Source organism: Rana temporaria, chromosome 2, assembly GCF_905171775.1.
Source record: "Rana temporaria chromosome 2, aRanTem1.1, whole genome shotgun sequence".
Classification (NCBI taxonomy): domain Eukaryota; kingdom Metazoa; phylum Chordata; class Amphibia; order Anura; family Ranidae; genus Rana; species Rana temporaria.
In genome coordinates this window covers 482,594,421-482,616,293 of record NC_053490.1, presented here as the reverse complement: position 1 = coordinate 482,616,293, position 21,873 = coordinate 482,594,421, and the positions used below count along the sequence as shown (strand labels likewise).

Sequence of the window (21,873 nt, the reverse complement as noted above, 5' to 3'; positions counted from 1 at the left end):
GCGGCTCTTAAATGGGAGGCCGCCGGAAAGTGCCGGAAATGTGCGCATGTGCAGGGATCGCGCTGTTCCGTGTGCATGTGTGGGAGTGACGTCATCGCCGTTCCGGCCAGTCACATTGCCGGAGCGGCGATACCTGGAAGTCACTCTGGGTATCATGGCGGCGATGGAGGACGTGTCCGCGGACCGCTGCGGGGGCTTCGATATAAGGTAAGTAATTGATAATGAGCTAGTATGCTAGTCATACTAGCTCATTATGCCTTTGCCTTGCAGGTTTTTTTTTTTCAGGTTAAATAGCATTTTTGCTTGGTGGTGCTCAGATGCCGCGTAGTTCTGCTTTAAGTTGAACTTTCACAATGAGCCCTTGAGCAGCAGAAATTATCAGATATGGATCACATTTATTGGATTTGCTGGAAATTCCATCCCAATATTTTCAACATCCATCTACTTTGGCAAAAATATTATTATGCTGGTAGCTACTGTGGACATTCATAAATACTCTGTTTAAATGTTGGCTCAAAATAGCTGTCAAGATTAAAAAAGAAGTGTCATTTATTTTTAATAATGTTATTTCCTCCAGGGGACAAGGTAAATGCAGTACTCTGTCCCATCTACATGCTGTTGGTCAGACAGGACACCCCCAGCCATCCAACAATACAGGACCCCCCAGCCATCCAACAACACAGCTAGCAAGTGCCGGCAAGAAGAATGCAGAAGGGGGGGTATGTCAGTCTTGCTAGCTGTCTCCTTGTTAGATGTGTTGTTGGAAGGCTGGGGCAGAGTCCAACCAAGTAGCTAGCCTTCCACCAGGGCCATCTTTTCCATTGGGCACGCTGGGCAGTTGCCCGGGGGCCCTGCTTGCCTGGGGGGCCCCACCGGCTGCCCAGCAACCCCAGTAAAAAATTATGGAGAGTGACGGGTTAGAACTGCCCATGCCCAGTTCGCGGAAATCACAGAGAAGATCCGGTCCTCCACGAGTGCGGGGGGTTGCTGATGTAAGGGGGGAGTGAATGCAAAAATGTAAGGGGGCACTGATATAAAGGTTCCCCCTCCTATATTAGTGACCCCCCTTACCTTTGTGTATTTAATCTAAGGAAGGTGGTCTCTGGTCACCAGAGTACCCCCCACATCAGAGTCTGCAGGATTCCCCTTTACAATGCAAGGGGGAACTCAGTCTGCGGACCCTGATGTAAGTGGGAAAGAGAAAGCAGTGGACTCTGATATAAGGTTGTCTCTGGTCACCATAGCCCCCCTCCACATCGGAGTTCCCCCCTTAGATCATGATCTGCAGCGTTCCCCTTTACATAAGAGTTCCCTTTCACTGTAAGGGGGAATCCTGCAGACTCTTATGTAAGAGGAAACTCTGTGCTGGCTGGGTTATAGTAACCTGACCTTCATGTCAATGAAGACATTTTTTTTTTTTTTTACTTTTGTTTAACTTAAACACATTTCTAATAGCACTAGCTATATGTTTATAGTTTAAATACTGACATTTGCATTGTTGGGCACTGAAAACTGTAATTGTAGGTACTTTTTTTGCAGTGGCAGTAAATGTGGTTCTGCCAGTAAATTTTATGATTTTTGTCAGTAATTCTCGTGCGTAATTGTGTAGACAGGGCCCCAGTGCACTGTATTGCCCGGGGGCCTATAATGCTCTTAAGATGACACTGCCTTCCACAGCACGCAGTAAGATAGAAAAAAGTACTACGTGTACCTTGTCCCTTGGATGAAATAACTCTTTTATAAAAAAAGAAATGATACTTTTTCTTTAAGGAACAAAAAAAGCCAATTTAGCTACCTTCTGTTATTTTCTGTAAGGATTGATATTTGTATTTATACACAATACGTTAAGAAATGTCAGCATTGCCATGCATTGAAATGTACATCTTTCACTCTCCCAGAATAACAATTTCTGCTTACTCATGTACTTTTGAACCCAATCTATCATGAAAATCATCAGATCTACCACAGACTAGCTCTAACTCTAGGTAATTATCTGCACACTAGGAAATGCACTTTGAAGTTGTGCGCCAGGTATCCTAAGTGACATTTAAATTGTTATTACATCACTGTACATTTTTATAAATCGTATATCCATCCTGACTTTCTTATTTAAAAATGTAGGCAGAAAGATTGCCGAGACAAGTCCCTGACTTGTTCTAAGACGTGTTACTTGTCCAACTCCATGAACAATGAGAGATATGTGAAATAAAGTGCATCTCTACACATACAAGTCATTTCATCAAATCTGAAACCTTAAATTTGTGTCAGAGTCAATCTTAATGGAAAGAGCTTGGATGGAATCTAGAAAATTATTTATTACAGTAAACATAAAAAGGGACACAATTTGATTACAGATAGCGAAGTACAGCTTTGACGTCTTAACAGAAGGTAATTACTGTTTTCACTTCTACCAGAAAATTCAAAAAAGCAAATGCTATATTATGCATTTAGGGGCTTTGGACAGATAGCCGTTTAAATGATTCCATTATGTCACAGTGATCAACGGTACATTATTAAAAAATATATGGCTTGTTTCAAAGTACATTTTAAAGTAGAAATCCACTCTAAAACTAAAATCCCTGCATCTATAGACATCCACGATCTAACACTAAAGCCTCGTACACACGACCGAGTTTCTCGGCAAAAACCAGCAAGAAACTTGCTGGGATTTTTTGTGTGTACATTTTTCGACAAGGGAACTGTTGAAGATCCCGTCGAACCAAAAAGAGAGCATGTCTTCTTTATCCTCGGCGGGAATGGAGAAACTTGCCTTGTCGAGTTCCTCGACAGCCTAATAAGAAACTCGACGAGGAAAACGATGTGTTTCGACCGTCGAGTTCCTCTGTCTTGTGTACGAGGCTTAACCTATCTAACCCTGTAAAGAAGAAATCAATATACATAACTTTTTTGAAGCCGATGCGACCCAATCCCGCGCTAAGCTGTCAGCGGTGGCTTCACTGTGCAGAGGACACAGCCGACAACGGAAGCCCCATAGTAACTCTATGGATGACATCGCTCCCCATTCATTTCACACGTGCTTGTCGGCTGTTTCCTCTGCAGAGCTTCCGCCGTTGGAGATCGGATCAAAGCTGCTTCAAAAAAGGTATTTTTACCGATTTTTTCTTTACTGGGCTAGACAGGTTAGTATTAGATCGTGGATGTCTATAGATGCATGGTTTTTAGTTTTAGGGTGGACTTCTGCTTTAAGTTTATTAATAAGATTAAACTGCGCCTTTACAAGAAATACGTGGCCATATTATACAAAGTATTGCATTAACAGAACTATACATGTAACAGCTAGAGTTGAGCAGGATTTACACGTGTTTTGTATTTTCGAATGAAAAATGTAACTGGAAAATAAATTATTGCAACAGTAACCATTAACTTGGTTACGTGGTGGTGAAAGATATACATGTATACAATGGCTTACAATAAAAGAGATTCACTGTACTCATTTCATTGTGAGTGTGCTTTGTGCTTTGACTTCATGCAAAAAAACGTTTTGGGAAAGAGAATCAACTTATTACAGTTACGATGGAGAGGCAATAGTTAGCTGTTCACAGGAATTAAAGTGATAATAAAGTCTTGGGTTTTTTTTCTATTTAAAAAATAACAAACATATTATAGTTTCCCGCTCTGTGCAGTGTTTTTGCACAGAGCATGATCCTCCTCTTCTCGGATCCCTCACCGCCGCTCCTGGCCCCTCCCTCCTCCTGCCGAGTGCCCCCACAGCAAGCAGCTTGCCATGGGGGCACTCAAGCCGAGCTGCTGCTCTGTGTTTCCATTCAGGCTTTGCCTCGCCTTTCCTCTCTTCTCATTGGCTCACTGAATTTCATAATTCTCTGGCAACACATGGCACTTCTTATCCACCTCCACAATTTGCACTGTTTGCATTGACTGAATTGGCATTGTCTGCTCTATCAGAAATCATCGGCCTAACAAGTCATCCTCCCATGGGAATTGACATGCATTTTGACCAACTACACTATCCCCATGGTTTGCTGCAGAAGTGTGAAGACTGTAGTTGAGCCCTCTGAACATCCATTGAGCCTCGGATTCCTGCCTAGGTTGACTTTGGATTATCTGACTTAGTTCAAGGAGTATATTTCTGATGTATTCTTGGTTCACCTGTAAATAATGAAAGTGGTTGTAAACCCTTACATATACTCACTGATGTGACTAGCCCCAGTGATAAACAGAGAATAATCAAACCCCCCTACATAAGTCGTACATGTTTATCTGCAGTGTTCTCTTCTCCAGATCTGTTCAAAGTACACAGATCAAAAGCAATTTCTCAGCAGAAGAAGATGTATGCGAAGACGTCACACACTGCACAGCATAAAGAGGAGAGCTCACTGTGATGTGAGACCTGAGTGGGGGAAATAGACACCTCCCACCACACTCAGACTATTATGCCCCGTACACACACATGATCAGATTTTCTGTTGGAAAACCCTTAAGCCTCGTAAACACGACCAAGAAACTCGACGGGCGAAACACATCGTTTTTCTCGTCGAGTTCCTTGTTAGGCTGTCGAGGAACTCGACAAGCCAATTTTCTCCATTCCCGTCAAGGAAATAGAGAACATGCTCTCTTTTTGGCTCATCGAGTTTCTCGACAGTTTCCTCGACGAAAATGTACACACGACCGGTTTCCTCGGCAAAAAAAATTCTCCCAGCAAGTTTCTTGCTGACTCGGTCGTGTGTACGAGGCTTAAGATGTTTTTTCAGAGGGAATTCCAAACCCATTCTGTCCCCTCATTTTTCAGGCTTGTTTGTTAATGGGAGACAGTACTTCCAAATCCTTTAAAATGCCTACTGGCAGTGATCATGTTCATTAGCTGGATGAGTTTTACGTGCTTAAATATCAACTTTTGTGTAAGCTATGTATGTGTACTGTACAGAAGGTGCTTCTATAAGTACAAATTGTTATGGCACTCTTTTTTTACAGTTGTATTGAGACCTCAGCTTTACTATGAGTTATTCTTTGTCTTACTACTTTTCAGTAATTTTACATATATATCCACAGTATTCGATTACGGTATCGCTGGCCTCCAGCATCCCCTACTGTGATGCTATTTCATGAATTGAGCATCTTTCACCTTCATGACTAAGGGCTTCCTCATTGTTCCCTGGAGGCTCATCTCATCCAACTTCTAAAACTGCCCAGTCCTCTGTTTATTCTCCTGCCCTAACAAAACGCTTCCGTGATCAGCAACATATGTCCAATGCATGTACATGTTTATTCATCTTATGGTAATAGAAAAAAAAGTGTGGCACAGCACCCTTGTCTTTACGACAGTTATTATAAGAAGTGCATTTTAATTTTTTAAGGAGAAATTTATAAATTGTAACTGGAACAGATGAAGAGGTAATGGGGGTTATTTACGAAAGGCAAATTCACTTTGCACAACAAGTGCAAACTACAAGTGTAAAGTGCACTTGAAAGTGCACTGAAAGTGCACTTGGAAGTGCACTTGGAAGTGCAGTCACTGTAAATTCGAGGGGGACATGCAAGGTAAAATAAAAAAACAGCATTTTAGCTTGCACATGATTGGATGATAAAATCAGCAGAGCTTTCCCTAATTTTAGATCTACCCCTCAGGCCCCGTACACACGGTCGGACAAAACCGATGAGAATGGTCCGACTGACCGTTTTCATCGGTTCACCGCTGAAGTGTCCTGATGGTCTGATGTGCGTACACCCCATCGTTCCAAAAACTGATCGGGTCAGAACGCGGTGACGTCAAACACACGACGTGATGAATAAAACGAAATTCAATGCTTCCAAGCATGTGTCGACTTGATTATGAGCATGTGCAGGTTTTGAACCGATGCTTTTCTGTACTAACAATCGGTTTGGACCGATCGGGCAGCGGTCCATCGGTTCGGTTTTGAAGCATGTTTTAAAATTTTGGACCGAAGGAAAACAGACCGATGGGCTATACACACCGTCGGTTTGGACCGATAAAACTGAACCTCGGTTCATTCTCATCGTATTTGTCCGACCGTTTGTACGGGGCCTCAGATTTACAGCGACTGCACTTCCAAGTGCAATTTCAAGTGCACTTTGTATGTGTAGTTTGCACTTGTAGTGCAAAGTGGATTTGCCTTTCGTAAATAACCCCCAATGTCTCTCAATGGAGCACCTGTTTTGCGGTCAAATGTGAAAGGTGGGATTTATTTTTACGTTAGGGGGATTTTCCCTTATTACAGGCCGTATTACAAGCAATGGGGAGAATGGGGACTCCCCCTTGTTCTTCGGGGCTTTGACATTGTTAGATTTGTTTGTCATGGGCACTGCAGTCTGTGTACTAATATAATAATGGTGTTCTGGAGTGTCTAATGCATCTGCACTGGCAACAATCTGTGCTCACAGTGGCGATTTGTTTGCCAGTGCATGCACAGCAGGGACTTTGTTGCTGGACTCAGCTGCTGCCGACTTGCCTAGAGTGCCATATCTGCCCTGCAAATTAATTCAGGTCTGGTTCACACCACAAAAACGTACTCCAAAACCGTTCCGGATGTGTTTCTGGATGCACGTTTCTAATGCGTTTTTGATGCATTCCAGGTGTTTTTTTTTCTTCTTTTTTCCCTGTTTTTTCCAAACTATACTAGGGTCCAGTGCGTTTTTTATGCGTTCAGTGTGTTTTTGATGTTCCAGTTTTTTCTGGAACTGAAAAGCCCTGGAATTGAATGCACTGGTGTGAACTATGCCATTGGAACCCATATAACCTACTTTCCATGTGTTTTTGATGCAGAACTGGCCTGCATGTGGTGTGAACTGGCCCTGAGGCCTGAAAGAAGTGTGCTATTGCTAGCTCTTTTTTGCCCAAAGTCAGTGGGGCTGTTTGCAAATAGCTAAAATATTGCCGCAAACTGATTCTGGAATGTATCGGAGAGTAGTTATGAAGTATTCTTGTGAAACTGTAAGATCCCACCCAGCGTTGTGTTTTCAGGGTTGTTCTGATCAGGGTGATATGAAGCAGTTATGGTGGACATGCCCCAAAGGCTGGGGATCCGCTTTGGTCAATATGCTCTTTCATTCTAATATACGCAAGGACCCATGGGAAGCTCTACTTCATAAGCCAATCTCGGAGTTAACGAAATGAGAACATATCTTGGCAACACACATTTTTATGGCTAGTAAACAAACCATTGCAAAGTTGTGGAAAGCACATCTCTCTTTTGAAGAGGTGAAGCGACAGGTGCATGGTACATTGCCAAACGAGAAGCTTATGGGGATAATTGCGGACACTAGGGACAAATTTTGTAAGATTTGGCAACCTTGGTTGGACCAGTTTCGAGCGATGATCCTGCTTTTCCGATTTTTGCACTTGGCTAATGGCGGCCTTGAATTCTCTGAGATGGGGCTTCTTTTCTCTTTCATAACTCTCTTCTTCTTAGTTTTCTACTATTAAGCCTTATACACATGCAGAGCTTTCTTGCCGTGTAAACCATGCGTGTGTACGAGGCTTTGAGGTTTCTCGTCAAGAAAACTACCCAGAATCTAGACGAGAACCTGCTCTCTATTTTCTCGTCGTGATTCTCGGCAGTGTTTTCCTGACGAGAAACCTGAGCGTCTGCATATGTACCTGTCGCCATGGAAACCCGCAAATGCTCGAAATGACTTTGACAGCTTCCAAGGCATAGGTAGGGTGAAGCAAGATGGCGGCAAAGGCATCGAATGTGACGAGCGCATGCTCGTCGTAGTCGATGATGTCACCGCGTTTGTGCCATTCAAAAGAACAGTGTTTCTTTTGAATGGTGTGTCTGTACACTTGGCCGTCAAGAGATTCTTGCCAGGAATCTCATCAGGAAAAACAACTTTTTTTCCTGACGAGAATCTGGACCGTGTGTACGAGGCTTTACTCTTCTTTGCTGTTGCTTCCTATTTTTGGTTATTTATAGCCAGAAGCCCATGTGTGGAGCTTGTTATTGTTTCCTGGACACACTTTTGGGGTAATTTTTTTTGCCCCTTTTCTCAAAATTATTTTTATATAGATATACTGTTTAAAACTAATTTGGTCGTTGAGAGCATTCTCACACTTTATTCCAAATACGAACATAGGTAAATCTTAGGTATTCTATGATATTTGCTAAATGATGATGTCTGGAATATAGTTTTGTCTAGCATACCTTCTAGGCTTTGATCATTTAGAGATACATGTTTTGTTATTACCCCATAGACTGTAAAGGTGCTGAGGCATCCTCACCTGGTTACCTTTTGTCTTTGTTTAAAGCTACTAGCTACACCATTTAAGTGACCTACTTGTCTGTGGTATGAATGTTATCCTCCTCAAGTTACTTATTACAGACCTATTTTGCCTGTCTAGGCTTCTTACAGTTTCTTTCACAATATTTTTATTGAAAAAAAAACAGTGAACAGACGTCAATGCCAAGGTTTTTTTTTTTTTTGTATTCAATAAAAATATTGTGAAAGAAACTGTAAGATCCCTAGACAGGCAAACTAGGTCTGTAATACACAAGCAATTTAACAAGAGGTTACAAGGCCAGCAGAATGCAGATTAGGTCTCCCTGGAAATCAAGGACTTTTGCCCAGTATAAACAAATATTGGTTTTATTTAATTCACCCCCTGACTGCTACAGCTCTGATAGTCTTCTGTTTTGGCATAAAGTAGAAAAATATATCGAAATACTGATAAAAGCATATCTATATGTATTAATACAACCAGCCAAAGAATAACAATGACCGCGGGTAAAAAACACATACATAACCTCAACAATTGGCCTTCACAGTAAGAAAAATAGAGAATCGGAGAAATAATTATTCCAAATTGCCCTGTAATGCTCTCATCGTTTGGTGTTTTTCTAGCTCAAATGTATAAAATAAATCAGGCACAGAAAAGAAGGTCATTTGTTTCATTTTAAGACATCCGTCTAATCTGGACCAAACCCAATCTGTCCCACACAGTTAACATATCAAATATTTATGACATACAAAGTATTGGACATTAATTATACCATTTTTTTTCACACTTTATGTGGATCACGTCAATAGGCCCGGTTTAGTTTTGGCTTATGTCAGGGTTATTACTCCAGCATATTAAATTCACTTGACAGTTTCTAAATATGCAAGTGACTTCTGTTTCAAGTCAACCTGATAAGATTACAGTGAAAGGCTAAATGGAAACCATTACAAACACTGAAGCCTTTTCCTGTTCCCAGTCCATCAAATACAACCAAATGCTACTGCTGACCCACTGCAGTAGCTGTTTGATGTTAAAGGGCATGTAAAACCTAACAATAAACTCTTATTTTCTCCCTTTTGTTTGTTAACTATACATTTGAAAGCTTTTTATATCTGTTTGACGAGTGCCAAACAATACTAAACTTCAGCCTTACCTTTTTCCCATACCTGTAGCAAGTCATCCTCTATGTTAATTAAAATGGATTATTCTCAATTCCCTGCTAACTTGCATCTCCACAATATAACAATCGTCATTGCCCTCCCCATAGGTGAGTGGGACCTATTGCATTAGGGTGTTCACCCCAAAGCTCAAACAAACTTCCATGTGTGTATGTATATATAACAAAGTTTACTATGCTTCTGTTATGTATGGACACAGAGAGTGTTCAGTGCCGATCACTTAAAGCGGTGGTTCCCCCTAAAACAAATTTCTAACAATAGATTCGTAAGACCCGTTACACTGCGGGTAGGCTGGCTTTTTTTTTTTTTTTCGTACATACCGAGATATCGCCTTCTCGTCCCTTGGCGGTGGGCGTTCCTAGTTGATTGACGTTCCTCGGACGGGCGCATACGTGACGTCACGACTTTCAGACAGAAGCCGAACGTCATTGCGAAGGCGCCGTATAGAGTCGGCTCTATACGGCGCGTGCGCAGCGACGTTCGGCTTCTTTCGGAAAGTCGTGACGTCACGTATGCGCCCGTCCGAGGAACGTCAATCAACTAGGAACGCCCACTGACAAGGGACGAAACGCCGAGATCGAGGTATGTACTAAAAAAAAAAAAAAAAAAGCCAGCCTACCCGCAGTGTAATGGGTCTTACGAATCTATTGTTAGAAATGTGTTTTAGGGGGAACCACCCCTTTAAAGTGGAGGTTCACCCGATTTTGTGACTTTGGCTTAAATAATAGTCCTCCCGATGTACATAACAAGTTGGCATTTAAAAAAATTTCAAAAAAATTCGATACCTTATTTATGTCTCCTCGACCAGGCACTTCCTGGTTCTAGCGTTGCGGGACTGGGCGTGTCGCTTTCACCGTAATGGATTAGGGGGTTGTCTGCTGGTCACAGCGGGGAGTGTCCTTTTCAGGACGCTGCCGGCCGTTGTCATAGCAGCTATGCAGTGTTGACGGCGCGGCTCGCCGTCACACTGCTCATGCGCGGGACAGAGCGGTGAATGCTGGGACAGCATTCACCGCATCCCGGAAGAATTCACAGGAGGGCTTCAGAGTGCCCGCAATTAAGATGGCAATGTCCATCATACTTTTTTTATAAATTATTGTTTTCGGGGAAATCATCATGCTAGCGGCTGTGACTATAGGACTTGTGAGTACTCGTTTCTTTCTCATATCAGCGTTACAATAACCTTTTAAAAGAAAAACGTTTTCCCGCGGAACTCCCGCTTTAAGGCTTGTATACACGATAGGTTAAACCAATGAAAACAGTCTGATGGACCGTTTTCATCGGTCCAAACCGTTCGCGTGTGGGCGCGAACGGTTTGGACCTTCGGTTAAAAAAAGCAAACTTGCTTTAAAATTCAACCGATGGATTGCTAACCGATAGGTCAAAACCGATCGTTAGTATGCAAAAACATTGGTTAAAAACCCGTGCATGCTCAGAATCAAGTCGACGCATGCTTGGAAGCATTGAACTTCGTTTTTTTCAGCACGTCGTTGTGTTTTACGTCACCGCATTCTGACACGATCGGTTATTTAACCTATGGTGTGTACGCGTGACGGACCATCAGTCAGCTTCATCGGTGGGGGGGGGGGGGCATTTGACGATATTATATGACGATATTATATGCATACATATTACACTTCACCTTTAATCCTGCATGAAAATGCTATCTATGTTATCTATGTTATAGAGAAGAGGAGAGTGAGAGGAATTCTGTGGTTCTGTCCTTGGGTGACAACGTTTCTTCATCAACCACACAGTAAACTAATGTTATCACTCTAGGGCCTAGGACAGGAAGAATGTTACTTGGATCACCAGCCTGAACATAATACTAATGCAGCCTCATAAAAATACTATATTAATATTAAATGTTTGTTCTTGGGTTTAGATGCAATTTAAAGGGCCAGTAAACCTAAATCACCTTTTGACTTAAATAAAATCATAGCCACCAACTGTCCCACAATTGATCTAATGAGCAGGATTGGCATTTTGAAAGGTTTTGTCAAAAAAGAGGACTAGTTGGCTTAGACCTGGATGGGGTTAGAGTGGATAGGAGAAAAAGCTAAGCTGAGCCATGATTTTTATACTTTGATGTTGTCTGAATAATTTTTCTATTATTTAATAATATTCTCAATTAAACCATTTGAAGAAATCATAACAATTGCATGTGTTGAATTTATTTGGTGACATATGTGGCCACCTACAGCCGACCCCTGCCAAAACGTATGGCTTTTCATGGTGAATTTTACTAATAGTGAGATAATTGAAGGTAATTGGAATCTGATATGTTCTGGTCCTTTAATATTGCCTCTAAAGAAAGTGCAAATAAGGTTAAAATACAGGTGCGCCTAAACTTACATGTACAAGTGGTATGGAGAGCACTTGTGTATTACTCATGTGCTTTGTAGGTAAATTCAATTCAAAGCTCTTTTGCAAACAAAGATAAATCTATTTCTGTATGCATGAACATATTTTCTTAAGAGAAATGGATATCATGACATTTTTAGCTTTGCTCATTTCTTGTGTTTCATAATTAGGTTATTTAACATCCAGTATAACTTAAAGCGGAGGTTCGGGGAAAAAAGAAAAAGAAAAAAAAAACATTAAAAGCCAGCAGCTACACATACTGCAGCTGCTGTCTTTTAATAAATGGAGACTTATCTGTCCTGGTGTCCCTCAATGTCAGCACCGAAGCTGACGTTTCCATCAGCTGTCGGGTGCTGCCGCCACTATTGTGGGTAAGGGAACCCGGCAGTGTAGCCTTTCGGTTTCACGCCGGAAACTCTACTGCACATGCGCGAGGCCCGCTCCTTTCTCCTATTAGCCCGGCAGCCAGGGGAGGAGGAGAAGGGAGTACCATGGTGATGTCACTGCCGCGTCACGGCTGTCAAAGACATGTATCCTGTCCCCCCTCCCCCCCGAAAGGTGCCAATTGTGGCACCGGAGGGGGAGAGGAATCCATGAGCGGAAGTTCCACTTTAGGGTGGAGCTCCGCTTTAAAGTGCACCTGTACTTAAAGTGGAACTTTAGCTATTTTTTCATCTTTCCATCTATTAAATCTTCTGCCCTTGTGGTTTTAACTTTGTATAGTAATTTTTTTTTCTGCCAGCAATTACCTTATACAGCCCACTTCCTGTTTGTCTGGTAAAAAAGCCATGGCTTATGTCATCATGCACAGCTCTCTCTTTCTCTCTTTAGAGTTTGCCAGGAAGGGAGGGGGGGGTGAGTCATAAGAGGATCAATGAGAGCTGCAGAGCTGGAGGTGTGTCTATGTAAATCCAGGAAGTGAACAGGCAGCAGCTTCAGCTGCCCACAGTTAAAATGGTTGCAGCCAGACTCAGTGGAGGGGGATTTCTGCAGCATATTTGGCAAGTACAGAATTAAAGTATATATATAAAATAATATGCAACGTGGTTGGAGGGAAGCATCAGAATAGCAAAGCTGTTTTAATTACAAGTTATGTGAACAGACTGAAGTTACTCTTTAAGTTATGGCAAACATTCTGCCAGCAAATAATAAGGGCAAGTGCTTAGTGGTTGATAAATTTGTATGGCTGCAAAGTTCTTCATGAGCCCTTAAAACACGTGGAAGGAAAATACTGACCAGTTCCAGAAGTCATGTTTCTGCCCACGTCTTACTACTTCTGCCATCCCGTTATTGATTCACTACTGTGATGGACTGTTTAACTGACCATTAATGAGTTGCAGAAGACAGGCGGGGTTGAGCCTGAACTCAAAATTTTGGAGCTAAATCCACTAATTGCAAAAACATGTGCTCAGGGGCTCTGTGGAACTCTGCAAACCATATAAAGGTATGTGAAGGAACATTTTAATTTCCTGCAGTTAATTCAGTATTACTTAATGCGGAGCTCCACCCAAAAGGGGAAGATCCGATTGTCTGCCCCCTCCTCCCCTCTGGTGCCACATTTGGCACCTTGTGGGGGGAGGGGGGTACCTTGTTTTGACAGGTACCTGCTCCCACTTTCTGCTGAGTCCACCGCCGCAACTGGCCCATTGGGAATGCAATTAGTGCATTCGCAGTAGGAAACCTTGCAGCTTTACTGCCGGTTACCCTTACCCAAGGTGGTGGCCCACACACGAGAGCCAATTCGGGAATCGGCTTGGGTGAGGACACTATGGGATCCCTGGACAGGTAAGTGTCCTAATAGTAAAAGTGAGCAGCTACAGTATTTGTAGCTGCTGACTTTGAATTTGTTGGGGGGGGGGGGGGGCTGGAGCTCCACTTTAAGTACAACTTTGGTACAACCAAGAATTACAAAAAAATAACTGATATACACCAATAGACCAAGTATAAAAAGATTCCTGCACATTACTTCTTGTGCCCAAGAAGCCCTTAAACTGAGAACGCCCTGCAAAAATCCTTGATTGGGGCTTCGACATTCTCTACCTAATGTCCCACAATACAATGCGACATTCTCAGCCATTAACGATGAGTAGACCACATTTTTTATCCTTGTGCAAATCTGTTAACAGCTTCTTAAATAACAATAACACCTTCCAAAAATGTTGCTTTGCATAAGATACTATAAAAGAAAACATAGATTTCTTCTAAAAAGCAAGACACATTCATTAAATTTTAAATAAAATGTTAAGTAAATAAAAGAAAATGGAAAAATGCAAAACAATGGAAGGCTTCAGGATAGTCAATGCTTTTCTCATATCCCCTCCAGCCCTGGAATGTCAGTAGGCCCTCAATGTCCTCAAAAGCAATGCAGCTAGGAAGGGGAGGGAGCACCCACAGATCCAGCCAATAAGAGGGATTTTTAAGGATCAGATGTCCACCCCAGAAAAAGAAGTCGGGAGGATCAAAGAATAAGGTAATTCTTCTTCTTAAAGGTTTATTTTTTCTTATTTTCTAAATAGGTTCCTTTAAGCTAGTGCATTGTTGGTTCACTTACCTTTTCCTTCCATTTCCCTTCTTAGGCCAGGTTCACACCTATGCGAATTGAGTGCGGCTTAAACCGCATCCAATTCGCAGAACATTTTAAAATACATTGTTTTCAATGAGGCTGGTTCACATATGTGCGATGCATTCGCACTGTGCATTGCCGCCAAACCGTGTGCGTCTTTTAGGCATTGCGGTGCGGCTCAGGTGCAAATTAAAGCCCATTATGTTCTATGGTTACGCAGCAGAATTCGCAGATGTGTTCAGTTCTCTTCAGGAATTTCTCTCATTCAGCTCAATACACTTCTCCCCCACTCTCCTCTCACCCGTAACTTCTCCCAGGTCTCCAAATTCGCATCTAAAACGTTGCTAATCTGCTGAACACTATCTCTGCAGAGATAAGAGAGCTGAAATTCGCACCGCACTAGTGTGATTCCGGCCTAAATGTTTTTTTTTCTTTGTTTTCTTTGTCTGAATTTCTCACTTCCTGTTCCTCCTCAGTAAGCTGTTCTGGCAGACTAACCCCCAGCCAGAACAGCTCAGATGATGGGGGCAAGCTTACTGAGGAGAAACAGGAAGTGAGAAATTCAGACATAGAGGAAAGGGAAATCGAAGGAAAAGGTAAGTGAACCAACAATGGACCAACAATGCACTACTATAAGGAACCTATTTAGAAAATAAAAAACGAACCTTTACAACCCCTTTAATGGCATTTGCCTCTCAGTAAAAATGCCTCATCCAGGGAAGCAGAGGGGAAGATGGGGGCTACGTCAGAAAGAAGAAATGCTAAGGTTAGAAACCTTTTGAAAAACAAGAAGAAATTCTCCAATTGTGGAAAAAGAAGGGAGGGGCCAGTAAAAAAAAAGTTGTCCCCATTTTATTGGGTGAGATAGATTGATCAAAAGGGAGCACACAAGAGCTGAGTTTGAAAACAAGATTGACCTGGAGGACCATTTTGGCAAATCCGTCACTAGACTTCTTTTTCCTTTCCTTTTTCCTTTATCTTATGCCGCGTACACACGATCGGGACCAAACCGATTGTGTGTGGGCCCCATCGGTTATTTATCCATAGGTTAAAAAACGCAATCTCGTTTGAGGTTTAACCAATGGATACCTAACCAATAGAAAAAAAAACAATCGTTTGTAGGCACGTCCATCGGTTAAAAATTCACACATGCTCAGAATCAAGTCGACGCATGCTTGGAAGCATTGAACTTCGTTTTTTTCAGCACGTTGTCGCGTTCTGACACGATCGTTTTTTTAACTGATGGTGTGTAGGCACGACTGACCAATCAGTCAGCTTCATCGGTTAACCGATGAAAACGATTCCATCAGACCGTTTTCATCGGATGGACCGATCGTGTGTACAGGGCTTTACTTTAGAAAAATAAAGGATTAAGAAAATAAAAAATGATCTACAATAATTTTTCACTGAAACACAACTAACCAAAGCAGATATTTTCCATCCAACACATAAAAGAATGTAGATATCATTGTCACTTACTGGCAACTTCAAGCGATGCATTGCGACTCACTGTCTCCCCGAGATAATTCCGAGCCACACAGACGTAGACGCCTTCATCCGGTCTGCTCTTGCGCCCATGGACGATTCGTAAAAAAAATAGAGATCCAGTCGGCAGCAGCATTCGATGGGAACGAGGGTCATCTTTATCCGTTTCTACTTTTTCCCCCCCTTTATACCACTCGATGGAAGGAGCTGGTCTTCCCTCCGCTTTACAGTTTAATGTGGCAGGTTCACCTTTGGAAACTATGAGATCCGAGGGATGTTCCACTATGCGAGGAGGGAAATCTTCTTGCCGGAGACGTGAACCTAATGAGTAAAAAAAAGAAAAAAAAATTACAGTAATTGTCAGATTATGGGATTATGGACAGAGATGAAGGTGATGGGAAAAGTGTGCCTAAAAAGAGATGCTATCCATTTAAAAGGTGAACAGTTGGCACATACAGACTGTTTTAAATAATTCATGATTCACCTGTCATATAAGTGGATTAACAATAGACTTACTCCTATAGAATATACCAAAATAGACAAGGTAGGATACACAGCTGGTGTTTGTTGCGCTACCCAGGTAATCAGATATCCTCCATAATGGACTGCTGAATGTAAAATAAATATATACTGGACTAAAAGAGACATTTTCAGAAACAAAAAAAAAAAATAAACAAGGGCCCGGATTTAGATAGCAGTTACGATGGCGTATCTCAGGATTCATAGAATCAGTTACGCATAGATTTCCCTAAGATCCGACCGGCGTAAGTCTCTTACACCGTCGTATCTTAGGCTGCAAATTTACGCTGGCCGCTAGGTGGCGCTTCCGTAGATTTACGGGAGGAATATGCAAATTAGGGAGATACGCCGATTCAGAAACGGACGTCCGCCCGGCGCATTTTTTTACATTGTTTACGTTAGGCTTTTTCCGGCATAAAGTTACCCCTGCTATATGAGGCGTATCCTATGTTAAATATGGACGTCGGGCCAGCGTCGTATTTTCCGTCGATTACGGCGTTTGCGTAAGTCGTTCGCGAATAGGGCTGGGCGTAATTTACGTTCACGTTGAAAGCATTGGCGATTTGCGGCATAATTTCGAGCATGCGCACTGGGATTCTTTCACGGACGGCGCATGCGCCGTTCGTGAAAAACGTCAAATACGTGGGGTCACAGTTAATTTGAATAAAACACGCCCACATCATCCACATTTGAATTCTGCGGGCTTACGCCGGACCACATACGTTACGCCGCCTTAACTTAGGGCGCAAGTTCTTTCTGAATACGGAACTTGCGCCCTAATTTACGGCGGCGTAACGTATCTGAGATACGTTACGCCCGCCGATAGATACACTATTGTATCTGAATCCGGGCCATGGTATTTATTTAATCATTGTGTAAGGCTCGATTCACACTAATGCGTTTTTTGGTGCATTTTGCATTCTGCAGAAAAGCAGGGAAATTATTTAACATGGGTTCCTATGGAACATGTTCACATCAATGCTTTTTTGTGCCTCTGCGTTTTTGGAAAGGGTCGGGGACTTTTTTCCCCGCAAAAAGCATTTTGCATGTAATAGAATTCAATGGACCCGCATCCAAAACGCAAGTACCGCGTTTTTACTGCGTTTTTACCGCGATTTGTGTTTTTTTTTAACCTGTTTATAGCTGGTTGTTAAAGGAAATGTAAAAAAATTAAAATTGATGGGGAAAAAAAACGCATATCGCGGTAAAATGCGTATCAAAAAACGCAGCAAGCACCGCAAAAAGCACTGCAAAAACGCTCAAAAGCAACATGCATAGGTGTGAATTGAGCCTACAAGAGCAGAGGAATGTGGAAACCTGTGTCAACCAATCATATTTCAGTAGCTTAACATCTGCAACCTAATTAAAGGTGATTTCTGGATTACTGAACATTACTGCTGTTTCTAGGGTATTATTATGTAACCTCAAAAATGTGACAACAAAACAGTAAATTACAATGTTCAGGTCAACATTCCAAGAGAACCAATCTGAATTAAAGTGAAAAGCCTGCCAAAACTTTTTTTTTTTCCTTTTCGGTTCAAACAGCATTTGGAAGAGTTACAACTTCTATTACTATATACAGTGGGTGACCGCGATATTGTGTCAATCTCGCTCCCTTTCTCGGCGCGATTGACCACCTACGAGCCCCATCGCGGGAGCCAGCGCCGAGCCGGCTTGCCGCGATGGAGAAAAAGCCATCATAGAAGCGACGGGGATCCGACTTGGATTCCCGCCAATTCTAGCCGCGGCGTTTGTTATGAATCCTGAGGGGGAACTCCACGCCAAATTTCAAATAAAAATCAGCGCGATGCTGTCGTGCTGGAAACACATTCTCGGCAACAGGTAATGTCAGCCAAATAGAAGTATACATAGCTGAAACATATAATGTATATCGGGAGTGCCAGCACTTAAAGGAGAAGTCAAGCCTGAGCTTTTTAGGCTGGGCTTCTCCTCTGGGTCACAGGAGTGCAATTAGTTTTGCACTCCTGTGACCCATTTTCAGCAGAGATCGTTCTGAAGACTGCCCTCCGCTGACGTCACTGGAACCAGTCCAGGTAGCGCATCATCCCGACTTGGAAAGTCTGAATCCGCCAGCTGCCTGGACTGATGCCACTCTCAGCCTCTCAGCCATTCCCCGCCCCTCCACAGCTCAGCACTCCAATGAGCGACGAGGAGCAGAGCAAGAGAGATGCTGATTGACAGTCAGCAGCTCTCTGCTCGGGGAGGTGAGAGAACCAAGCCATTGGCGATGTTCAATGGCTCAGTTCTCAGTGCAGCGATGCCAGGGGAAAGATGCAGCATCGGTCTGATTCTGCATCCACCTAGGTAAGTATGAATAGGTAAAAAAAAACATACTTCTCCTTTAATCAGATCATGCAGTTCTGCAGGCTTAGTGTCACTGCTCCACCTCCTTTTCACTCTTTGATCCGTGTGATGCCCGTCCCCAAATCCTCTCCCTACGCATGACTTTTTTAACCATTTAAAGCGGAGGTCCCACGAAAAAAAAAACTATTAAAAGCCAGCAGCTACAAATACTGTAAAAAAAAAGCTCTATTTGTGGGGAAAAAGGACGTAAAATTTTGTTTGGGTACAAAGTCGCACGACCGCACAATTGTCAGTTAAAGTGACGCAATGCCTAATTGCAAAAAAAATGGCCTGGTCATTGGACAGCCAATTCTTCCGGGGCTGAAGTGGTTAATACTGCTTTTCTTATTTATTTATTTATTTATTTCATGTACTTCTATAGCGCCGTCAATTTACGCAGCGATTTACATATACAATTTTCAATCAGTGTTTTTTATTTGTAGTCTTTGGGCTGGATTCAGATACGAGATACGACGGCGTATCTCCAGATACGCCTGTCGTATCTCTGAGTCCGGCGGTCGTATTTATGCGCCTGATTCAGAGAATCAGTTACGCATAGATTTCCCTAAGATCCGGTGTAAGTGTCTTACACCGTCGTATCTTAGGCTGCATATGTACGCTGGCCGCTAGGTGGCGCTTCCATATAGTTACGCAAGGAATATGCTAATTAGGTATTTACGCCGATTCAGAAACGTACGTCCCTCCGGCGCATTTTTTTACGTCATTTACGTTAGGCTTTTTCCGGCGTAAAGTTACCCCTGCTATATGAGGCGTAGCTAATGTTAAAGTGGAGTTCCACCCATAAATATAACATTACATCAGTAGTTTTAAAAAAATGTCATTAGTCCTTTAAGAAAAAAAAAAAAAATGTTTTAGATGCCTTCAAAGTGTTGTTGCTAGGCAGAATAGTTAATCTTCCCACTTCCTAACTTTTCAGGAGTCTGTGCACTCCTCAAAGAATCATGTGACTTGGACAGCACAGGTGCTGAAACCTGATCTGACACTGCTTGTGCAGCACTGAGCATGTGTGAGATCTGCAAGGCTGAAATCCAGGAAGTCATACAGTCTGGCTTCATGATGCCCACACTTAAGATGGCCCCAGTCAATTTCTATTTTATAAAGTGTCTAAATGCTGTAACAACCTAACAAAACAGACCTTAGTTTACAGACTTAACTACTAGAATACATTAAGCTTGTGTATTACAGGGGTATTTATATTTAAAAAGTGAAATTGTGGCCGGAACTCCGCTTTAAGTATGGACGTCGTTCCCGCGCCGAGTTTTGAAAATTTTACGTCGTTTGCGTAAGTCGTTCGCGAATAGGGCTGGACGTCATTTACGTTCACGTTGAAACCAATACGTCCTTGCGGCGTACTTTGGAGCAATGCACACTATCCCATGCGCCGTTCGTAAAATACGTCAAATACGCGGGGTCACAGTGTATTTGCATAAAACACGCCCACATCATCCCCATTTGAATTAGGCGGGCTTACGCCGGACCAAATACGTTACGCCGCCGTAACTAAGGGCGCAAGTTCTTTCTGAATACGGAACTTGCGCCCAAATTTACGGCGGCGTAACGTATCTGAGATACGTTACGCCGCCACATAGATAGACCATTCTATCTGAATCCAGCCCTTTCTGTCCTGATATAGTAAAATACTATACACTTTCCTTTCCATATAGAAGGGGACGTTTCATTAATCCCTTTTTAATAGCTTTTTTATTTTTTCATCTGCCTATGAAGTTCATGCCCAGATATGTGTATTAGACATCATCTTTGAAATGTAGACAAATACATTCTGAAAAAATATATACAGTATATATATAAAGTGTAATGGTGAAATTGGAGAGGATAGTATCAATATGAAAAGTTCATATTATCTTCTAATGAATAGGGATCTCGCCTTGTTTTGCCGAGTGTAACAACATTAGAGAGAGTAACAAGCATGTCCATTACCGGCATCCTGGCTTTGCTTACTGTAACCTGACCTTCGATTTAGAACCTCGGAAAATTGCTAGAAGCCGAACAATACAAAAGATCTAAAACACTCTTGATTGGCAGATTCTGCGCATTAGCAGGAACGCCAGTGACATGCTCGCCCAAGGGATGTAATGACCTTGACAACTGAATCCTAATCTTCCCCCTTATGTACTAGTTATTAAAAAACAATTCCATATGCATGCCAAGCTTGATTTTCAAGCCCTATTAAATGTGCATTTTGCTGAAAAGGAGACCATTTATTACTGGAATAATACTTAAACCCTGCAATCAACACCAATGCTATAATTTTCCTGTCAGAAGTTCTTTGCAGAAAAGAATATTTGTTGAAATAGGAATGTTCACCCATTAATTACGAGGGTTATCCAGCTCTTGGTCATATCATTTTATGTATCTTTTTGTTAAATAGTCTGCAAATCACTTTAAAACTCCCCCCCAAAGTGCCCTCTTGGTATAAGGCTACACTTTGGGTAAAAAAATATTTTTTTGGATAAGGTAAGGAAGAGTTAGAAGCTCTGTCAGGTTTTTATTTCTCACACACAAAGATGCATTTGAGTGTACACAATAAGAATTCAGCACAGTTTTCTGTTCAGTTGTGTTCCTTTACTCACAATAGAATAAAGGAACACAGGGGCCAGATTCACGTAGAATCGCGGCGGCGTAACGTATCCTAGATACGTTACACCGCCGCAATTTTTCATCGCAAGTGCCTGATTCACCAAGCACTTGCGATGAAAACTACGCCCGCGGCCTCCGGCGCAAGGCGGGCCAATTTAAGTGGGCGTGTGCCATTTAAATTAGGCGCGCTCCCGCGCCGGACCTACTGCGCATGCTCCGTTTCCTAACTCCCACCGTGCTTTGCGCGCCGTGACGTCATTTTTTTGAACGGCGACGCGCTTAGCGTACTTCCGTATTCCCGGACGGCTTACGCAAACGACGTTAAATTTTGAATTTCGATGCGGGAACGACGGCCATACTTTAGACAGCAATACACTTGCTGACTAAAGTTAGGGCACCAAAAAAAACGACTAACTTTGCGACGGGAAACTAGACTAGCGGCGACGTAGCGAACGCGAAAAACTGTTGTGGATCCGCCGTAACTCCTAATTTGCATACCCGACGCTGGTTTACGACGCAAACTCCCCCCAGCGGCGGCCGCGGTACTGCATCCTAAGATCCGACAGTGT

General features: G+C 42.5%; 1 protein-coding gene across 8 annotated transcripts in view; it reads right to left on the bottom strand.

The window, feature by feature from the left end:
- Nucleotides 1-21,873, bottom strand: part of ROBO1 (roundabout guidance receptor 1) — a 1,468,549-nt gene that overhangs the window by 395,755 nt on the left and 1,050,921 nt on the right. For all 8 annotated transcript variants that reach the window (XM_040338766.1, XM_040338761.1, XM_040338765.1 and 5 more), the window contains one exon: nucleotides 15,797-16,123. In XM_040338766.1, coding sequence (XP_040194700.1) covers nucleotides 15,797-16,123 — 327 coding nt within the window. The remainder of the gene's footprint in view (nucleotides 1-15,796; nucleotides 16,124-21,873) is intronic.